The sequence below is a fragment of the Miscanthus floridulus genome, chromosome 7, assembly GCF_019320115.1.
Source record: "Miscanthus floridulus cultivar M001 chromosome 7, ASM1932011v1, whole genome shotgun sequence".
NCBI lineage: Eukaryota > Viridiplantae > Streptophyta > Magnoliopsida > Poales > Poaceae > Miscanthus > Miscanthus floridulus.
Genome location: NC_089586.1, coordinates 72,788,317 through 72,803,831, shown reverse-complemented (window position 1 = coordinate 72,803,831; position 15,515 = coordinate 72,788,317). Strand labels below are relative to the sequence as shown.

The 15,515-nt window shown below is 42.7% G+C and overlaps 1 protein-coding gene across 1 annotated transcript in view; it reads left to right on the top strand.

Annotated features, from left to right (window-relative positions):
• Positions 1-4,462: 4,462 nt before the first annotated feature.
• LOC136465652 (uncharacterized) overlaps positions 4,463-15,515 on the top strand; it is a 47,636-nt gene continuing 36,583 nt past the window's right edge. The window contains exon 1 of the mRNA XM_066464304.1: positions 4,463-4,654. Within this exon, the coding sequence (XP_066320401.1) occupies positions 4,463-4,654 (192 nt within the window). The remainder of the gene's footprint in view (positions 4,655-15,515) is intronic.

The window sequence follows — 15,515 nt, the reverse complement described above, 5'->3', positions numbered from 1 at the left end:
CCTGATGGCAAGTCATCGGTCCTCCGCGCATGCAAGGAAGGCAACCAATCAACGCGCTCCCGCTCCCTTTCCTTCTAGTGCTCACTGCCTGGCCTATAAAGCTCTATGACATCCCTTGTTCCTCTCCCATCCTCTGCTCGTAGCTGAATCCCACCGCCGCCGCATCTCTCCCTCGCCCGTGCCTCGGAGCTCAATGCCGACGCCACCCGACGATCCGCCGTGCTTCCCCGCGTCCTTAGGTACCTCCAGTTTCATGAATTGGTCATAGATTCCTTGGATTCTTCCTCACCTGCATGCTCTCTCTCTCTAGAGCACCGCTGCCATTGACCTCGCCTCTAGAGCCTGTCCCGGATGCCACCGACTCTTCCCATCAACTCGCGGTGAGCTTCTGACCCTTCCTGTGCCTTCCATTCACTGTTTCGTGTGCTAGAACGCCGTATCATAGATCACTGTCACCGCCGGCCATGGCGAGTTCGCCAGTGTCGCTGTACAGTCATCGTAGGTTCACCTGCATGCACTAGCGCCATCAGATCTGGACAAGCGGCCATGATTAGCCCGTACCGCTTCGGTACATGACCGGTCCACCATGGACCCATGCACCCAGTCCACGGTGCCACATCAGCGCTGGCCCATGCCGCATGGCACACTGCACCAACTAGAGGGCGCCACGCATCCATCCAGTCAGCAGCCTGATCAAACCCGTAGTCAAGCACGCCCCTTTTGTAGAAAAACCCCTCTGTTTTCATAGAATCAACCCGCAGTACTCATCAGTTCAAAAGTATTTCTATGTAGTCCCGTTTTCTTCCAATTTAGCTCCTATATTTCTAAGTAATAGTGCTTGTAGTCCAAGAACACATTACGGTATGATTTTATTCAAATTTAAGTTTGTTTTATTTATAGAAATGCCATTACATCTTAATTCATGCATAACTTTCATGTTTTAAGTCTGATTTGAGTGATTCTTTTGCTCTTGTGTTCGTAGTAGTACGTAGAATAGATTTATAAGCTTTTCAACTTATGTTTTTACTATTTGGTGTACTGTTCTAATGGAAGTCTATCTTGTATGCATGTAATCATTGGTATGATGCTTGATTGGTGATTGGATCACGATTAGAGGGTGAGCCATTTGAGGTGATTGAAGCCCCACAACAGGATCAATAGTACTTTTAGGATGACGTTGAGGAAGGCAAGTGTACCAAAGGCCCTTGTTACCTATGAACTATTACCATTCATATTCATGCATGTGTTTAATTTGAAATGCCTTTAAGGACTTTACCTAGATGATTTTTTGTACCACATATCCTTGATACCTGGGGTTTTTGGGTAGGCATGTTGGATAGATGCTACAGCGCTTAACATAAAGTAATTGTTAAACATGACTAAAGGCTATATACAATATGATAAAATAGAGCTTTTTAGCAATAGATAGGGGGCTAGAGTACGGGGTTGAGTACTCTAGTGCCTCTCCATAAGGACTTAATCCTGAAGCGACAACCCAGGAGGGTCCGTACAACCCCGAGTGTCATATGGCTCTAACTTTAACCTATTAACTAGATTGTACTAGCTCGCCTATAGCTCCAGTAAGGGTAAGAGGGTATCTTTACTTTTTCTGCTAGGGTGTGTACTGTGCTGCGATGCCCACGTGTGCCAGTCCTTTGTAGCTATGACTTGTTAGTGCAACTAGTTAAGGGTTTTATAGTGAAACCCTACCACACTTCCTGGGAAGAGGTGTAGTGGGTCTCGCGAACCCTAGCTTTGGGAATCATGGCTCGATGGGTAAAGATGTACAATTTCTGTAGAAATAATTAACCTGTTATAATAGCCGTGCTCACGGATATGAGCGGCCTAGATCCTTCAAGATTAGTGGTTACTGTGGATGGTGGATGGTTGGGAATTGAGATAAATATGACTATACTTTAATATCACTTGGGAATTGGGACTGTTCATTAAAGTAGAGAATCAGGATGCTAAAATTTACTCAACTAAAATTGCGAACCGTAGTCAAACAGTGTCAAGCCTTTTGAGCCTCATAGATCCCTTTGATATACTTGCTAAGCATGGTGAGCTTACACTTGCTTTACATCCCATGAAAATCCTAGATGGGTAACAGATAATGGATATGAAGAGTTTCCAGAGGATGTTCAGGACTACTAGGGAGACATTCACCAGTTGGAGTCCCTATGGCAGTTTGGGCTAGTTATTCCGCTGTGATTGTAATAATATGCCCATTGAGCAAACTTTGTATTAACTTTATGATGAGATATGCGATGTAATAAGTACTTTACTTTGATACTATTGCACTTTGTGATATATGTGTGTGTTTGGACATCCTGGCGCATATATATGAGTACTTGGTTTTGCTATGCAAAATTGGGTGTGATAAATTGGTATCAGAGCTATAACTGACTGTAGGATGATCAACCTAGTTAGAAATGGATGTTTCTAGGATCACCTTATCTTTATTTTACTACCTTTAATTTGCTATAAAATTTTTTTCTTATATTCTATTCTTTATCTGTTGCCTAAAATTATTTTGTTCTAATACTCAACCTTTTCGTTCTTATAGATGGCCTGCACCAAGCAGACCCCACGCAAGAGGACTATCGCGATGCCCACTAGGAGGACCAGGTTCACATTGGGCAAGCGTGTCCCAGCACATCTGGTGGAAGCTCTAAGGAACTAGGAGGAGGAACCGCCTGTGGAGGTGCCCATGGGGGAACCTCTGGAGGACGTGCTGGAAGATCCAATGGATGAAGAAATAGAAGAGGGGCCCATGTTTGAGGAGCCCATCGAGATAGAGGAGTCTGAGGAGGATCCTATGGAGGAGCATGAACAAGGTGGCCAGGAGGGAGCTGGTGACCCCGATGATGGAGATGACTCTGATGATTCTAATGCTGATGATGATGGTGGAGATGGTGGTGATGGTGGTGATGATGGAGGAGACGGCAGAAATGGGGGTAATGATAGTGATGATGATCACAATGCATTGTTGGCTCAGGGATGGACTGTGGAGATCCACTATGACTTGGAGGGTGATGCCTACTACCACCCCAAGCTTCTCGCACTTGTACATCGCTACCACCCCGGAGGCACTGTTTAGTATAGGACGGAGCATTGGACCCACCTCGACTACACCGGCTTCTAGGAGACAGAAGTGTACATCCGAGAGGGGACTCAAGTGCACTACATCCATTGCGCCATCACTGCACGGCTCACATGTGGGGCCATCATCAGGGATGCAGCTCAACAGGCACTGGTGGTCAACCGTGACCGCCACTTCAACGACATCGCCTGGGAGGACGACCGATATCTTCCCCGCCATCGGAGCGGCTAGTCTATATGCAACATCGCTGCACCACTTGGAGAGGCGAACTTGAGGCTGAGGCCTATCTTATTGTGCTTGGCTGAGACCAACACCGACTTGGATCAGGCCCTAGACGAGCTCGATGTCATGGGGAAGGCCTATCTGTAGCTTGCCCGTGAGAACGCTACACTGAAGCAGCAGCAAGGAGGTCCATATGTGGAGACACCAGGTGTACCTACTCAGTCACCCCCGAGGAACAGAGGAGAGTTTGGAGACCCCAGCACCAGCACCAACGTCGACCCGTACCCATATGAGAGTCTTAAAAATATGTAATAAACACGCGTAGATATGCGAGAGAGTGTTTAGTTTCTTTCTTTTAATGGTTGAACAAGTGTTACTTGCATGGTTGGATGTTTATCATTATGAACAATGTTTGATTTGGATCTTTGATATGATTGTGATGACTTGTGGGCATGTCCACGGTCATTTAGTTAAGGTTAAGGTTTAAGGATATTATGAATAAATAGTTGGGTTTCGTTTTATCATGCTGTCCATTCTATATCATTCCGAGCAGTCTATCTTTATCAGTTCATATCTCATAATCTAGATGTCCAATGGTCATGAAAATTTTATGGAGATAAGTAGACTTCAACATATTTCTTTTGGATCTGGAATCACTTCAATACCTATTATAAATTGTGAGATACAGCTGTTGTAAGTTGAGGTTCCTATGCTGTCAGAATTCTGGAATAATACTTCTTATCGTCTATATTTGACTATGTAAACGTCAGAATCTGAAAAAGTGTTCTAAATGAAAGTTGTAGAGAATTTCATAAGCTTTCCAGAAAGGTAAACTACCCAATCAGCAGATAAACATAGAGGAACATATGCTCGTTTTACTACACTACTGTTGTCTAACTCGCTGGAAAAGTTTAGAACAAATATCTTCTTGTATACCCTACATATATCTCTTGCCTACACCTACTCTTGTTATACCATTATCTTTAAGGTTTTTATGCTTGGACATGTGAGACTTATATGATGCATCTACAGATGGTGAACACCAGGAGGAACAACCAGGGAGGCGAGGACCTGCCACCACCACCTCCAGTCACCATGGAGCAGTTGATGATGATGCAGACACAGCTGCTTCAGTAGATGGCCAAGAACATGCAGAACATGGGGCAAGGGAATAGGAATGCAACCCCTCATGTCAGAGATAAGAGGGGAGAGTTCCTAAAAGGACACCCACCTGTATTCAAGCACTCTGCCAACCCACTCCAGGCTGATGACTGGCTACGTGCCATTGAGAGGCAACTGGAGATTGCCCAGTGTGATGATAAGGAGAAGGTTTTATATGCTTCTGGACAGTTGCAAGGAGCTACACTAGATTGGTGGGACTCATTCCGCTTCGACCGTACCGAAGCTAATCCCATCACTTGGGCCAAGTTCTGTAGTGCCTTCCGCTCTCACCACGTGCCTACGGGACTGATGAAGCTAAAGAAGAAGGAGTTCTTGGCTCTCAAGCAAGGGAGCATGACTGTTGCTGAAATCATGACAAGTTCATACAATTGTCACGGTATGCACCGACTGAGGTAGATGAGAACGGAAAGAGGCAGGAGCTATTTATGAAGGGCTTAAATGATGGTCTCTAGTACTAGTTACTATCTCATACTTTTGCTAATGTCCAGCAGCTGGTGGATAAGGCTTTGGTGATCGAGAACAAGCGCCGCTAGATGGAGGACAAAAAGAGGAAGTTTCAAGGACAGCAATCCGGGAGCAACTCTCACTTCTGTGCCAACCCTCAACAAGCTCAACCTCAGCAGCGCTATCAAGGCCAGTCAGGTCTCAACCGCAACTAGCAACCCTAGCATGTCCAGCAGCAACAGCAGCACTACAAAGCACCAGCTCAGCGCCAGCAGCAGTCCAACAATGTACCTATGAGGAATAATGCCCCCAATGCTCCACAGAGGAATGGCACACCAAAAGTGCCTAATGCAATTAATGATAATAAATGCTTCAATTGTGGAGAGCCAGGACATTACTCCAACAGATGTCCCAAGAAGATGGCTAACGCATAGCAGAATTATGTTCGGGGGAAGGTGAACCATGTGACTGTTGAAACAGCTCAAGAGGCACCAGATGTGGTGATCGGTATGTTTTCGGTCAACTCAAACTCAGCTACAGTACTTTTTGATTCTAGTGCTTCGCATTCCTTCATAGCATATACATTCATAAAGAAGCATGGTATTCTAGTAAGTGTTATGAAGAAACACATGTTAGTAAGTTCACCTGGAGGGGTAATGAAAGCAGAGTGGATATGCTTAGCTGCTAGCCTCAACATAAGGGGGGTAGAATTTCAAGCAAACCTTGTAGTCATAAACTCATCTAGTATTGATGTCATCTTGGGTATGGATTGGTTAAGGTTGTAGAAGACAATTATTAATTGTGGCAATAGTTCCGTGAATCTTACCACTCCATCCGGAGAGAAAATTGAGTATGTGGCAACACAGTTAGCTGTAGAAATCTATCGGGTTAATCAGTTGGAGGGCACAACCTTAGAAGATATAAGGATAGTAAATGATTACCCAGATGTCTTCCCTGAGGAATTGCCAGGTATGCCACCTGAACAAGACATCGAGTTTATAATTGAACTTTTACCTAGAACTACACCCAAAGCTAAGAGATCCTATAGAATGGGAGTGAATGAATTAGTACAACTTAAGAAACAATTAAGGGAATTGTTAGATAAGGGTTATGTTCAACCTAGTTCTTCACCTTGGGGTGCACCAGTACTGTTTATAGAGAAGAAGGATGGTACACAGAGGATGTGCATACATTACAGGTCACTTAATGAGGTCACTTAAGAACAAGTACCCACTGCCTAGAATTGATGACCTGTTTGACCAGTTGAAAGGGGCTTATGTGTTTTCCAAGATCAACCTTTGATCTGGATACCATCAGTTGAGAATAAGGCGTACTAACATCCCCAAGACTGCTTTTGTGACCCGATATGGACTGTATGAGTTCACAGTCATGTCTTTTGGTCTAACAAATGCACCTGCTTACTTCATGTATCTAATGAACAAAGTGTTCATGGAGTACCTTGACAAGTTTGTCATTGTATTCATTGATGACATATTAGTGTACTCTAAGAATGAAGAAGAGCATGAAGAACATTTGAGGTTGGTGTTGTAGAAGCTTAGAGAACATCAGCTTTATGCCAAGATTAGCAAATATGAGTTCTGGCTAAAAGAAGTATCTTTCCTTGGTCACATAATCTCTAATGGAGGAGTAGCAGTGGATCCCAAGAAGGTTAGAGATGTGTTGAGTTGGAAGCCACCTAAGGATGTTAGTGAGATTCAGAGTTTTCTAGGTATGGCTAGGTACTATAGAAGATTCATCGAGGGATTCTCTAGGTTAGCCAAGCCCATGACTGCTTTGTTAGAGAAGAATGCCAAATTTGTATGGACTAAGCAGTGTTAGGACAATTTTGAGGAGTTGAAGAAGAGATTAACTTCTGCCCCAGTCCTCATCTTACCTGATCTCACCAAAAGCTTCTCCATCTATTGTGATGCCTCACGACAAGGTCTAGACGGCGTTCTTATGCAAGAAGGCAGAGTTGTTGCCTATGCATCCAGACAGCTGAGGAAACATGAGTTAAATTATCCGACTCATGATCTGGAGTTAGGAGCCGTGCTACATGCTCTCAAGATTTGGAGGCATTACTTGATTGGTCATAAGTGTGAGATTTATAGGACCATAAGAGTTTGAAGTACATATTCACATGGTTAGATCCAAATCTGAGGTAGCGCAGATGGCTAGAGTTAATCAAGGATTATGATTTGGACATACACTATCACCCGGGAAAGGCTAATGTTGTAGCAAGTGCCTTGAGTAGAAGGAGTTATGTGAACATGGCCTATACAACTCAACTACCTAAAGAGTTGTGTGAGGAGTTCAAATACCTAAATTTGGGTATTGTGGCTAACACCATGGAGTTAGAGGTAGAACCTACTCTGGAACAAGAAATTCATAAGGGACAGCGGAGAATATCTAGTGAGAATCTTGGAAACAGCGGAGAGAATCACAAGGAGCAAAATAATAAGAATGTGCAAGGTTCAGTTGAATAGACACTCAGTGGATGAGGCAACTTGGGAAAGAGAGGAAGATCTGAGAACTGACTATCCCAATCTCTTTGAACCATCTAAATCTCGAGGACGAGATTCATCTCAAGGGGGGTAGGTTTGTAACACCCAAAATTCTTACTACAAATTAGCAATTAATTCTTAACATTTATTAAATTTTCTAGGAATTTTTAACTTAGGCTAAATAATAAATGTTGGATAAATAAAATATACTATAAGGATTAGAAACAATGGTTGTTGCATTCATGCCGAAGCATATGGTTTTTGGTTGAGTGTAGGGCTAGATGATTTGAAGTTGAATTCAAATTCTATTTGAATTTGGCTTAGAATTGAAAATAGATTTGGAAAAGGTTTTGTTTTTGAAAAATCTCTTTTCTTCCATTCTGGCCCAACCCCATGTTCTGGCCCAGTCTTTTTTTCCTCCCCCTTCCCGTGCTGGCCGCTGGTGGCCCAGCCGCGCCCATCCTCCCTTCTCTTCTTTTCTGCCGACGGCCTGTCGCACCAGCCACTCGGCGCCCTGCCCGCACTGACCTTCTCCTGTGTGCACACCGCACAGTGTCCGCTCTCTTTCTCCCTTCCCTCACTGCACTGCTGGTCCCATGCGTCAGCACCATCTCCTTCCCCTTCCTTTTCTTTCCCTTGCTCTTTCCTTCCATCGTCTCACCGATGGCGCTGCCCCGATGGCAAGCTGCCGGTCCTCCGCGCATGCAAGGAAGGCAACCAATCAATGCGCTCCCACTCCCTTTCCTTCTAGCGCTCACTATCTGGCCTATAAAGCTCTACGCCATCCCTTCTTCCTCTCCCATCCTCTACTCACAGCCGAATCCCACCACCACCACAGCTCTCCCCCACCCGTGCCTCGGAGCTCGACGCCGATGCCACCCGGAGATCCGCCGTGCTTCCCCATGTCCTTAGGTACCTCCAATTTCATGAATTGGTCACAGATTCCTTGGATTCTTCCTCGCCCACTCTCTCTCTCTCTCCAGAGCACCGCCACCATCAACCTCGCCTCTAGAGCCTGTCCTGGACGCCACCGACTCTTCCCATCAACCCGCGGTGAGCTTTCGACCCTTCCCGTGCCTTCCATTCGCTGTTTCATGCGCTAGAACGCCGTATCGTAGATCACTATCGCCGCCGGCCATGGCGAGTTCGCCGGTGTCGCCGTACAGTCGCTGGAGGTTCACCTGCACGCACTGGCATCGTCAGATCTGGATGGGCGGCCATGATTAGCCCGTACCGCTTCGGTACATGACCGGTCCACCGTGGACCCATGCACCCAGTCCACGGTGCCGCGTTAGCGTTGGCCCACACCGCGCCAACAAGAGGGCGCCACACGTCCGTCCAGTCAGTAGCTCGGTCAAACCCGTAGTCAAGTGTGCCCCTTTTGCAGAAAAACCCCTTTGTTTTCGTAGAATCAACCCGCGGTACTCATCAGTTCAAAAGTATATCTATCTAGTCCCGTTTTCTTCCAATTTAGCCCCTGTATTTCTAAGTAATAGTGCCCGTAGTCCAAGAACACGTTATAGTATGATTTTATTCAAATTTAAGTTTGTTTTATTTACAGAAATGCCATTACATCTTAATTCATGCATAACTTTCGTGTTTTAAGTCCGATTTTAGTGATTCTTTTGCTCACGTGTTCGTAGCAGTACATAGAATAGATTTATAAGCTTTTCAACTTATGTTTTTACTATTTGGTGTACTGTTCTAATGGAAGTCTATCTTGTATGCATGTAATGATTGATATGATGCTTGATTGGTGATTGGATCACAATTAGAGGGTGAGCCATTTGAGGTGACTGAAGCCCCACAGTAGGATCAGCAGTACTTTTAGGACAACTTTGAGGAAGACAAGTGTACCAAAGGCCCTTGTTACCTATGAACTATTACCATTCATATTCATGCATGTGTTTAATTTGAAATGCCTTTAAGGACTTTACCTAGATGATTTTTTGTACCATATATCCTTGATACCTGGGGTTTTTGGGTAGGCATGTTGGATAGATGCTGTAGCGCTTAACATAAAGTAATTGTTAAACATGACTAAAGGCTATATACAATATGATAAAATAGAGCTTTTTAGCAACAGATAGGAGGCTAGAGTACGGGGTTGAGTACTCTAGTGCCTCTCCATAAAGACTTAATCCTAAAGCGGCAACCCAGGAGGGTCCGTACAACCCCGAGTGTCAGATGGCTCTGACTTTAACTTGTTAACTAGATTGTACTAGCTTGCCTATAGCTCTAGTAAGGATAAGAGGGTATCTTTCCTTTTTCTGCTAGGGTGTGTACCGTGCTGCGATGCCCACGTGTGCCACTCCTTTGTAGCTATGACTTGTTAGTGCAACTAGCTAAGGGTTTCATAGTGAAACCCTGCCACACTTCTTGGGAAAAGAGGTGTAGTGGGTCTCGTGAACCCCGGCTTTGGGAATCATGGCTTGGTGGGTAAAGATGTACAATTTCTGTAGAAATAATTAACCTGTTATAACAGCTGTGCTAACGGATACGAGCAGTCTAGATCCTTCAAGATTAGTGGTTACTGTGGATGGTGGATGGTTGGGAATTGAGATAAATATGACTATACTTTAATATCACTTGGAAATTGGGATGGTTCATTAAAGTAGAGAATCAGGATGCTAAAATTTAATCAACTAAAATTATGAACCGCAGTCAAACAGTGTCAAGCCTTTTGAGCCTCATAGATCCCTTTGATATACTTGCTTAGCATGGTGAGCTTACACTTGCTTTACATCCCATGAAAATCCCGGGTGGATAACAGATAATGGATATAAAGAGTTTTCGGAGGATGTTCAGGACTACTAGGGAGACATTCATCAGTTGGAGTCCCTGTGACAGTTTGGGCTAGTTATTCTGTTGTGATTGTAATAATATTGCCATTGAGCAAACTTTGTATTAACTTTATGATGAGATATGCGATGTAATAAGTACTTTACTTTGATACTATTACAATTTATGATATATGTGTGTGTTTGGACATCCTGAGTGCACATATATGAGTACTTGGTTTTGTTATGCAAAATTGGGTGCGACAGTTAAACTGGTCGGTTTTGACTTCAACTGCTCGGATCACCAGTTAAACTGATCGTCTTCTCGTCAAAGTGCTCGGACTTGTTCAAGATAGCGTTGCTCAAAGGATACAAGGCGCTCATGGACTAGCTGTGGGGGATATGAGCCCCGGTATCTATAAGACAAGACATGGCCTGCACCATCAGAGGTGGCCCAGCCCACAAGATCAAGGCGTGCACAGTATTGGTCGACGTGCACCGCAAAATATTGTATAGTACCAAATAGGATATTTTTCTTGTAACCCTACCCCTTCAGAGTATATAAAGAGAGACAGGGGTCCCCTAGTCGACATATACATTTATATCATATTCAATATAATACACCAAAGACACATGACGTAGAGTATTACGTCGATCAGATGACCCGAACCTGTCTAAATCACTGTCTCCGCACCTTGTGTCACCATCTGGTTCCTGATCATGTGCACCTTTATGATAAATCTACCATCGTGGGATACCCCTCGATGGACTGCCGAACATCTTGTGTCGACATTGCCCTATAAAAAATAATATAAAATCAATAGGATAATTTACGTGGGTACAAATAAGTTGTATGAGTACATGTACAATCTGCATTTCTCTTGCTTGCAAGGGATGGCAAGTATTATTGCAATTAAATTTCTTTTCTCGTGGATTTGCACCAAATCATTTGCTCGGGTGCAAAAAAACAAAGGGTGGGTTGACTTTCCATGTATGATTTATGTGCAGCATTTAGTTTTCTGGATCCGTATAAAATCCAAATGAAATCTCTTGTAGCTGGAAGGAGTACCTTTTTCTTGGATCCCACAATTTTGGACTTGGCTTTCCGCAGTCATCGTCTCAATATATTTTCCTCCAACTAAGCCACCAAGTTTCAGTGTTAGTTTTCTACACGTGACACAAAAGCAGAAAATAAGACTGCCATCAGATCAAATTGTAGTTTTTTAAGAAAAGAAGTTTTTCTTTAGCTGCGGTCTGCTATTCATCAGATGCATTGACTTTCGCTGAAAAAATAAGCCGAAACACTGTTCCGCCTGAAAAAAACAAACTGAAAAATATAGATTATAAGAAAAGCGAACAGGGCCAATACATGATCCGCAAAGCTTCTGCAGGTCTTTGATTTATTTATTTATTTTGAAAAAAGCATCACATTGTCCTTATTGTTAAGATTGGACTTTGGCTTGCCAACCCCAACCCGCCCCTCCCTTTTCTCCATGATTCACACGATGCCTTTCTTTTTTCCTTTTTGCCTAAGCGTGTTTTAGACAGAGGGAAACTATGAGTGTGATGTATTAAAAAATAGAGTAATTGTGAATCATAGCAACAGGATAGATATCATAAAATATTCACATGGAGATTAAAAAAAGAAAATGAATATAGAGCAGGTACTACGCACAGGAATGAAATTGAGTTACATCAAACTGTGTATTAGTTATATATATGGAGCAGTGTACTAGCTCTCTATAAAAAGTCTTGCCAGCCTATAAACAGGGGCAGAGTCAGAATCAACGGAAGGGAGGTGCTAACTACCTATGATGTTACTTGAACAGAAAATGTAGTACCGCAGGTGGCTACCGGCCCTGTCCGGGGTGCTAGTGTCCGGCCATGGGATGGAAACATCTGTCCGGCAGGTTTTCCGCCCAGCGCGTCTAAAATCCAGAGGGTAGCGCGCGGGCTGATGCTGCCATGCTGACCCACGCCCACCTCACCCATGTCAGCTGTAAGGTCACGCAAGCGAATGACTTTCAACAGACTAAAAAAAGTAAGAACCGATTATACTATCGGATTTTTTATAATAAATCATTCAAAACAAGATCCCACGTGGATATATTTAGATAAAATTTTATTAACAAACATTTATCTTATAAAAATATAATATTTTGTTTTATTGAACAGATACGATGTTCTAGGTTCACAAAACAATGTTCCGTATTCGTAAGAAAAATATTCTCATTTTAGAAGAACAATATTCTAGTTTTAGGTTCATGAAATTGGTATTATAATATATATAAACATAAATAAATAAATACATAAACATAAATAAATAATAATAAAATCTAGAGCAAAGCCTAAGAAAAAAACACGTATTAAAGAAAAAATTAAAAGAACATCATATGGATACTTTTCAAACATCCTAAGATATACTATAGAATATTATATGTATAATAAATGAACATCACTAAATACACCATAAAACATCACTAAATACATTATAAACATCACATCTATATTACGTAACATCACTAAATACATCACAGAACATCACTAAATATATTATAAAACATCGCATCTATATTATGTGAACATCACTAAATACTTTATAGAACATCGCATATATTACGTGAACATCACTAGGATACATCATAGAACATCATAGGTATCCTGTGTGAACATAAAAAATCATAAAACATCACATGTATACTATAAGAACATCAAATGTATATTACACGAACATCGCAAAATACAACATAGAACATTACATGCATACCACGTAAACATAAAAAAACATCACATATAACACGTGAACATAAAAAACATAGAACATCACGTGTATACACATGAACATCACAAAAAACAACAAAGAACATCATAAAATTAATAATAAAATAAAATAAAATAAAATAAAAAAGAAATAAAAGAAAGGTTAAAAATATAAAAAATGAATAAAAATAAACACATAAAACACAAAAATAAATTAAAATAATGAATGATGCACGAAAAGGAAAAAGAAAATATTAAAGAAAGATTAAAATATAAAAAACATGAAACAAAGAAAAACATAATTAAAAAAACAAATAAGAAAAAGAAAAGATAAACAGAACATTACATATACAGCACACCAACATAAAAAAGATAATAAAAAAGTAAAAAATATAAAAAAAATTAAAAGAATAATAAAAAACACATAAAATAAAAATAGAAAACGAAGCACGAAAAGAAAAGATAGAAAGAAAAAAAAAAGAGAAAGTAACGTACGGACATGGACACGGGATTGGGCTGCTGCGTCGGGCTCGGATCTCCAGCGAGCCTTTCGGCGGGAAACACTAGGATCTCCAGCGAGCCTTTTGGCAGGAAACATTAGGCGGGAGCGCTGTTCGGCGCATTGATCCGGTCCGGCCGTTTGGACCGAAAGGTTTCCGGCTTGTCCCCTCCCCTGCCTAGAGACTATAGTCTGCAAAATATAATTTGTAAGCATTCGAAGTGCAGTGGTAGGACCACTAGAGAATATCTTGTAGTAGATAAAAATTTTAATTAGTTGCGGTTACAAATGTTAGATATTTAGATAATTTTAGGCATAATTTATTGTAAAAAAATAGCAATAGATTTGTGATGACATATATGTCATCTATTTGTAGTAGCGTACATGAACACACTAATCATAACAAAATACTGCTGAAAACACCAGTACAGGGAGTCGTGATGCAGAAAGATGTATTCTGTGCAGTCCCGCGAAAGGCCACCCGTAGTAGGCATTTACGTAGCTGGAAACAAGAGGTCGCAAAGCGTTTGAATACAGGGACTAGGATAGGGAAAGAAAAATGGATGAACAGCTATGATTAAATGAGGCGTAAATAATAGATGGCTAGGATACAATAATATCCTTTGGAGGGTGGGATATCCATTTCCCTATCCCTATCCCAATCTCCCTCCAAACGTCACGTAGGAAGTAGATGTTGCAGATGATCGAGATACAACGAAGAGAAGCAATCTCTCCGTAATTATTCTTGTAACAGGCAGAAGTAAGCGTGTGCCGATAACAGCTCCATTAACCGGCCCAAGTGAGAAAACCACAGCCCACCCTGCACGATGTCGTATCGTATTGTGTCGTGTTATGGCGCGGCCCGAGCCTAAGCCTAGCACCGCTCAAGCTCTCGCCATGGCTTGGTGCGGTGGCGTACCCATGTGGCACGCGCATTGCCTCCCTTAACTTCTTAGTAGGAGCACCGAGCACACCTAGACCACCTATTTAAGTTGAGTCGATGTTTGGTCAAAATCCTCATCGAGACAAACTAGGGCCATGTTCACTTGAACTTATCAGCGTGGCTTATCAGCCACGGTATAGTGTTTTTCTCTCACAACAAATCAGCTTGACCTGGCTTATCAGCCGTAGAAACCATCAGCCGTTGTCGGTGTTTTCGGACCACCGATGAGTAAATTGGTATTTGCGCATCTAGCTCGGATGGTGTGCTCGGAGGACACAAGGGTTTATACTGGTTCGAGCGGAACGTCCCTACGTCTAGTTCACTGCTGCTCGTGTTACCGACACTTGGTTTACAGTAGGGGTTACAAACAGACGAGAAAGGGAGAGGATCCCAAGTCTCTGGTGGAAGGAGTGAACGGGTGTTGAGAGCTCGCTTTCCACTCAGCTGTGTGCTCGTATCATACTCTTGTGTTCAGATCCCTCTAGCGTTGGGCGCCCTGCTTCCTCTTTTATAGGTGAAGGGAAAGCATGGCTTACAGAGGAGAAAAAGGAGAAGAACGAGAGAGAAGACGGCTTCCAGGGTGGCTGGGTCCTTCTTCTCCTTCATACGGGTTCTACTGATCCTATAGATGTCAATAAGAATGGCTCCATGTCGTGTCCCTGTTCGTCACTAGCGTCATGCGCAGGCATCATCTGTTGGTCATGGCATTCGACTCTATCCTGGCGGACATCGTGGTGAACTGACACGTCTGTCATGGCGGAGCTCCTATTTATAGCAGAGAAGGATGCGTCCGACGTCGACAGCTCACGAACGAGCTCGCCACGGAGACAACGGCGTGTCACCGTGCGAGAAAGCGGTGAAAAAAGATCAGCGGCGGCAGCTACGTGGCGCCGGCGGCAAGCAGGGAGGTGGCGCTCGGCTTTGTCCTGATTTTTGAATTATTTACAGAATTGCCACTACGTTTATTTTGCAAATTACTCACAATTTTTCTAAAGAAGTTGAAAATCTCCAAAAATGAAAGTTGCTCAACTTTTCAAACTCTACAACTTTGCTTTAATGAACATTTTCAAATTCTACC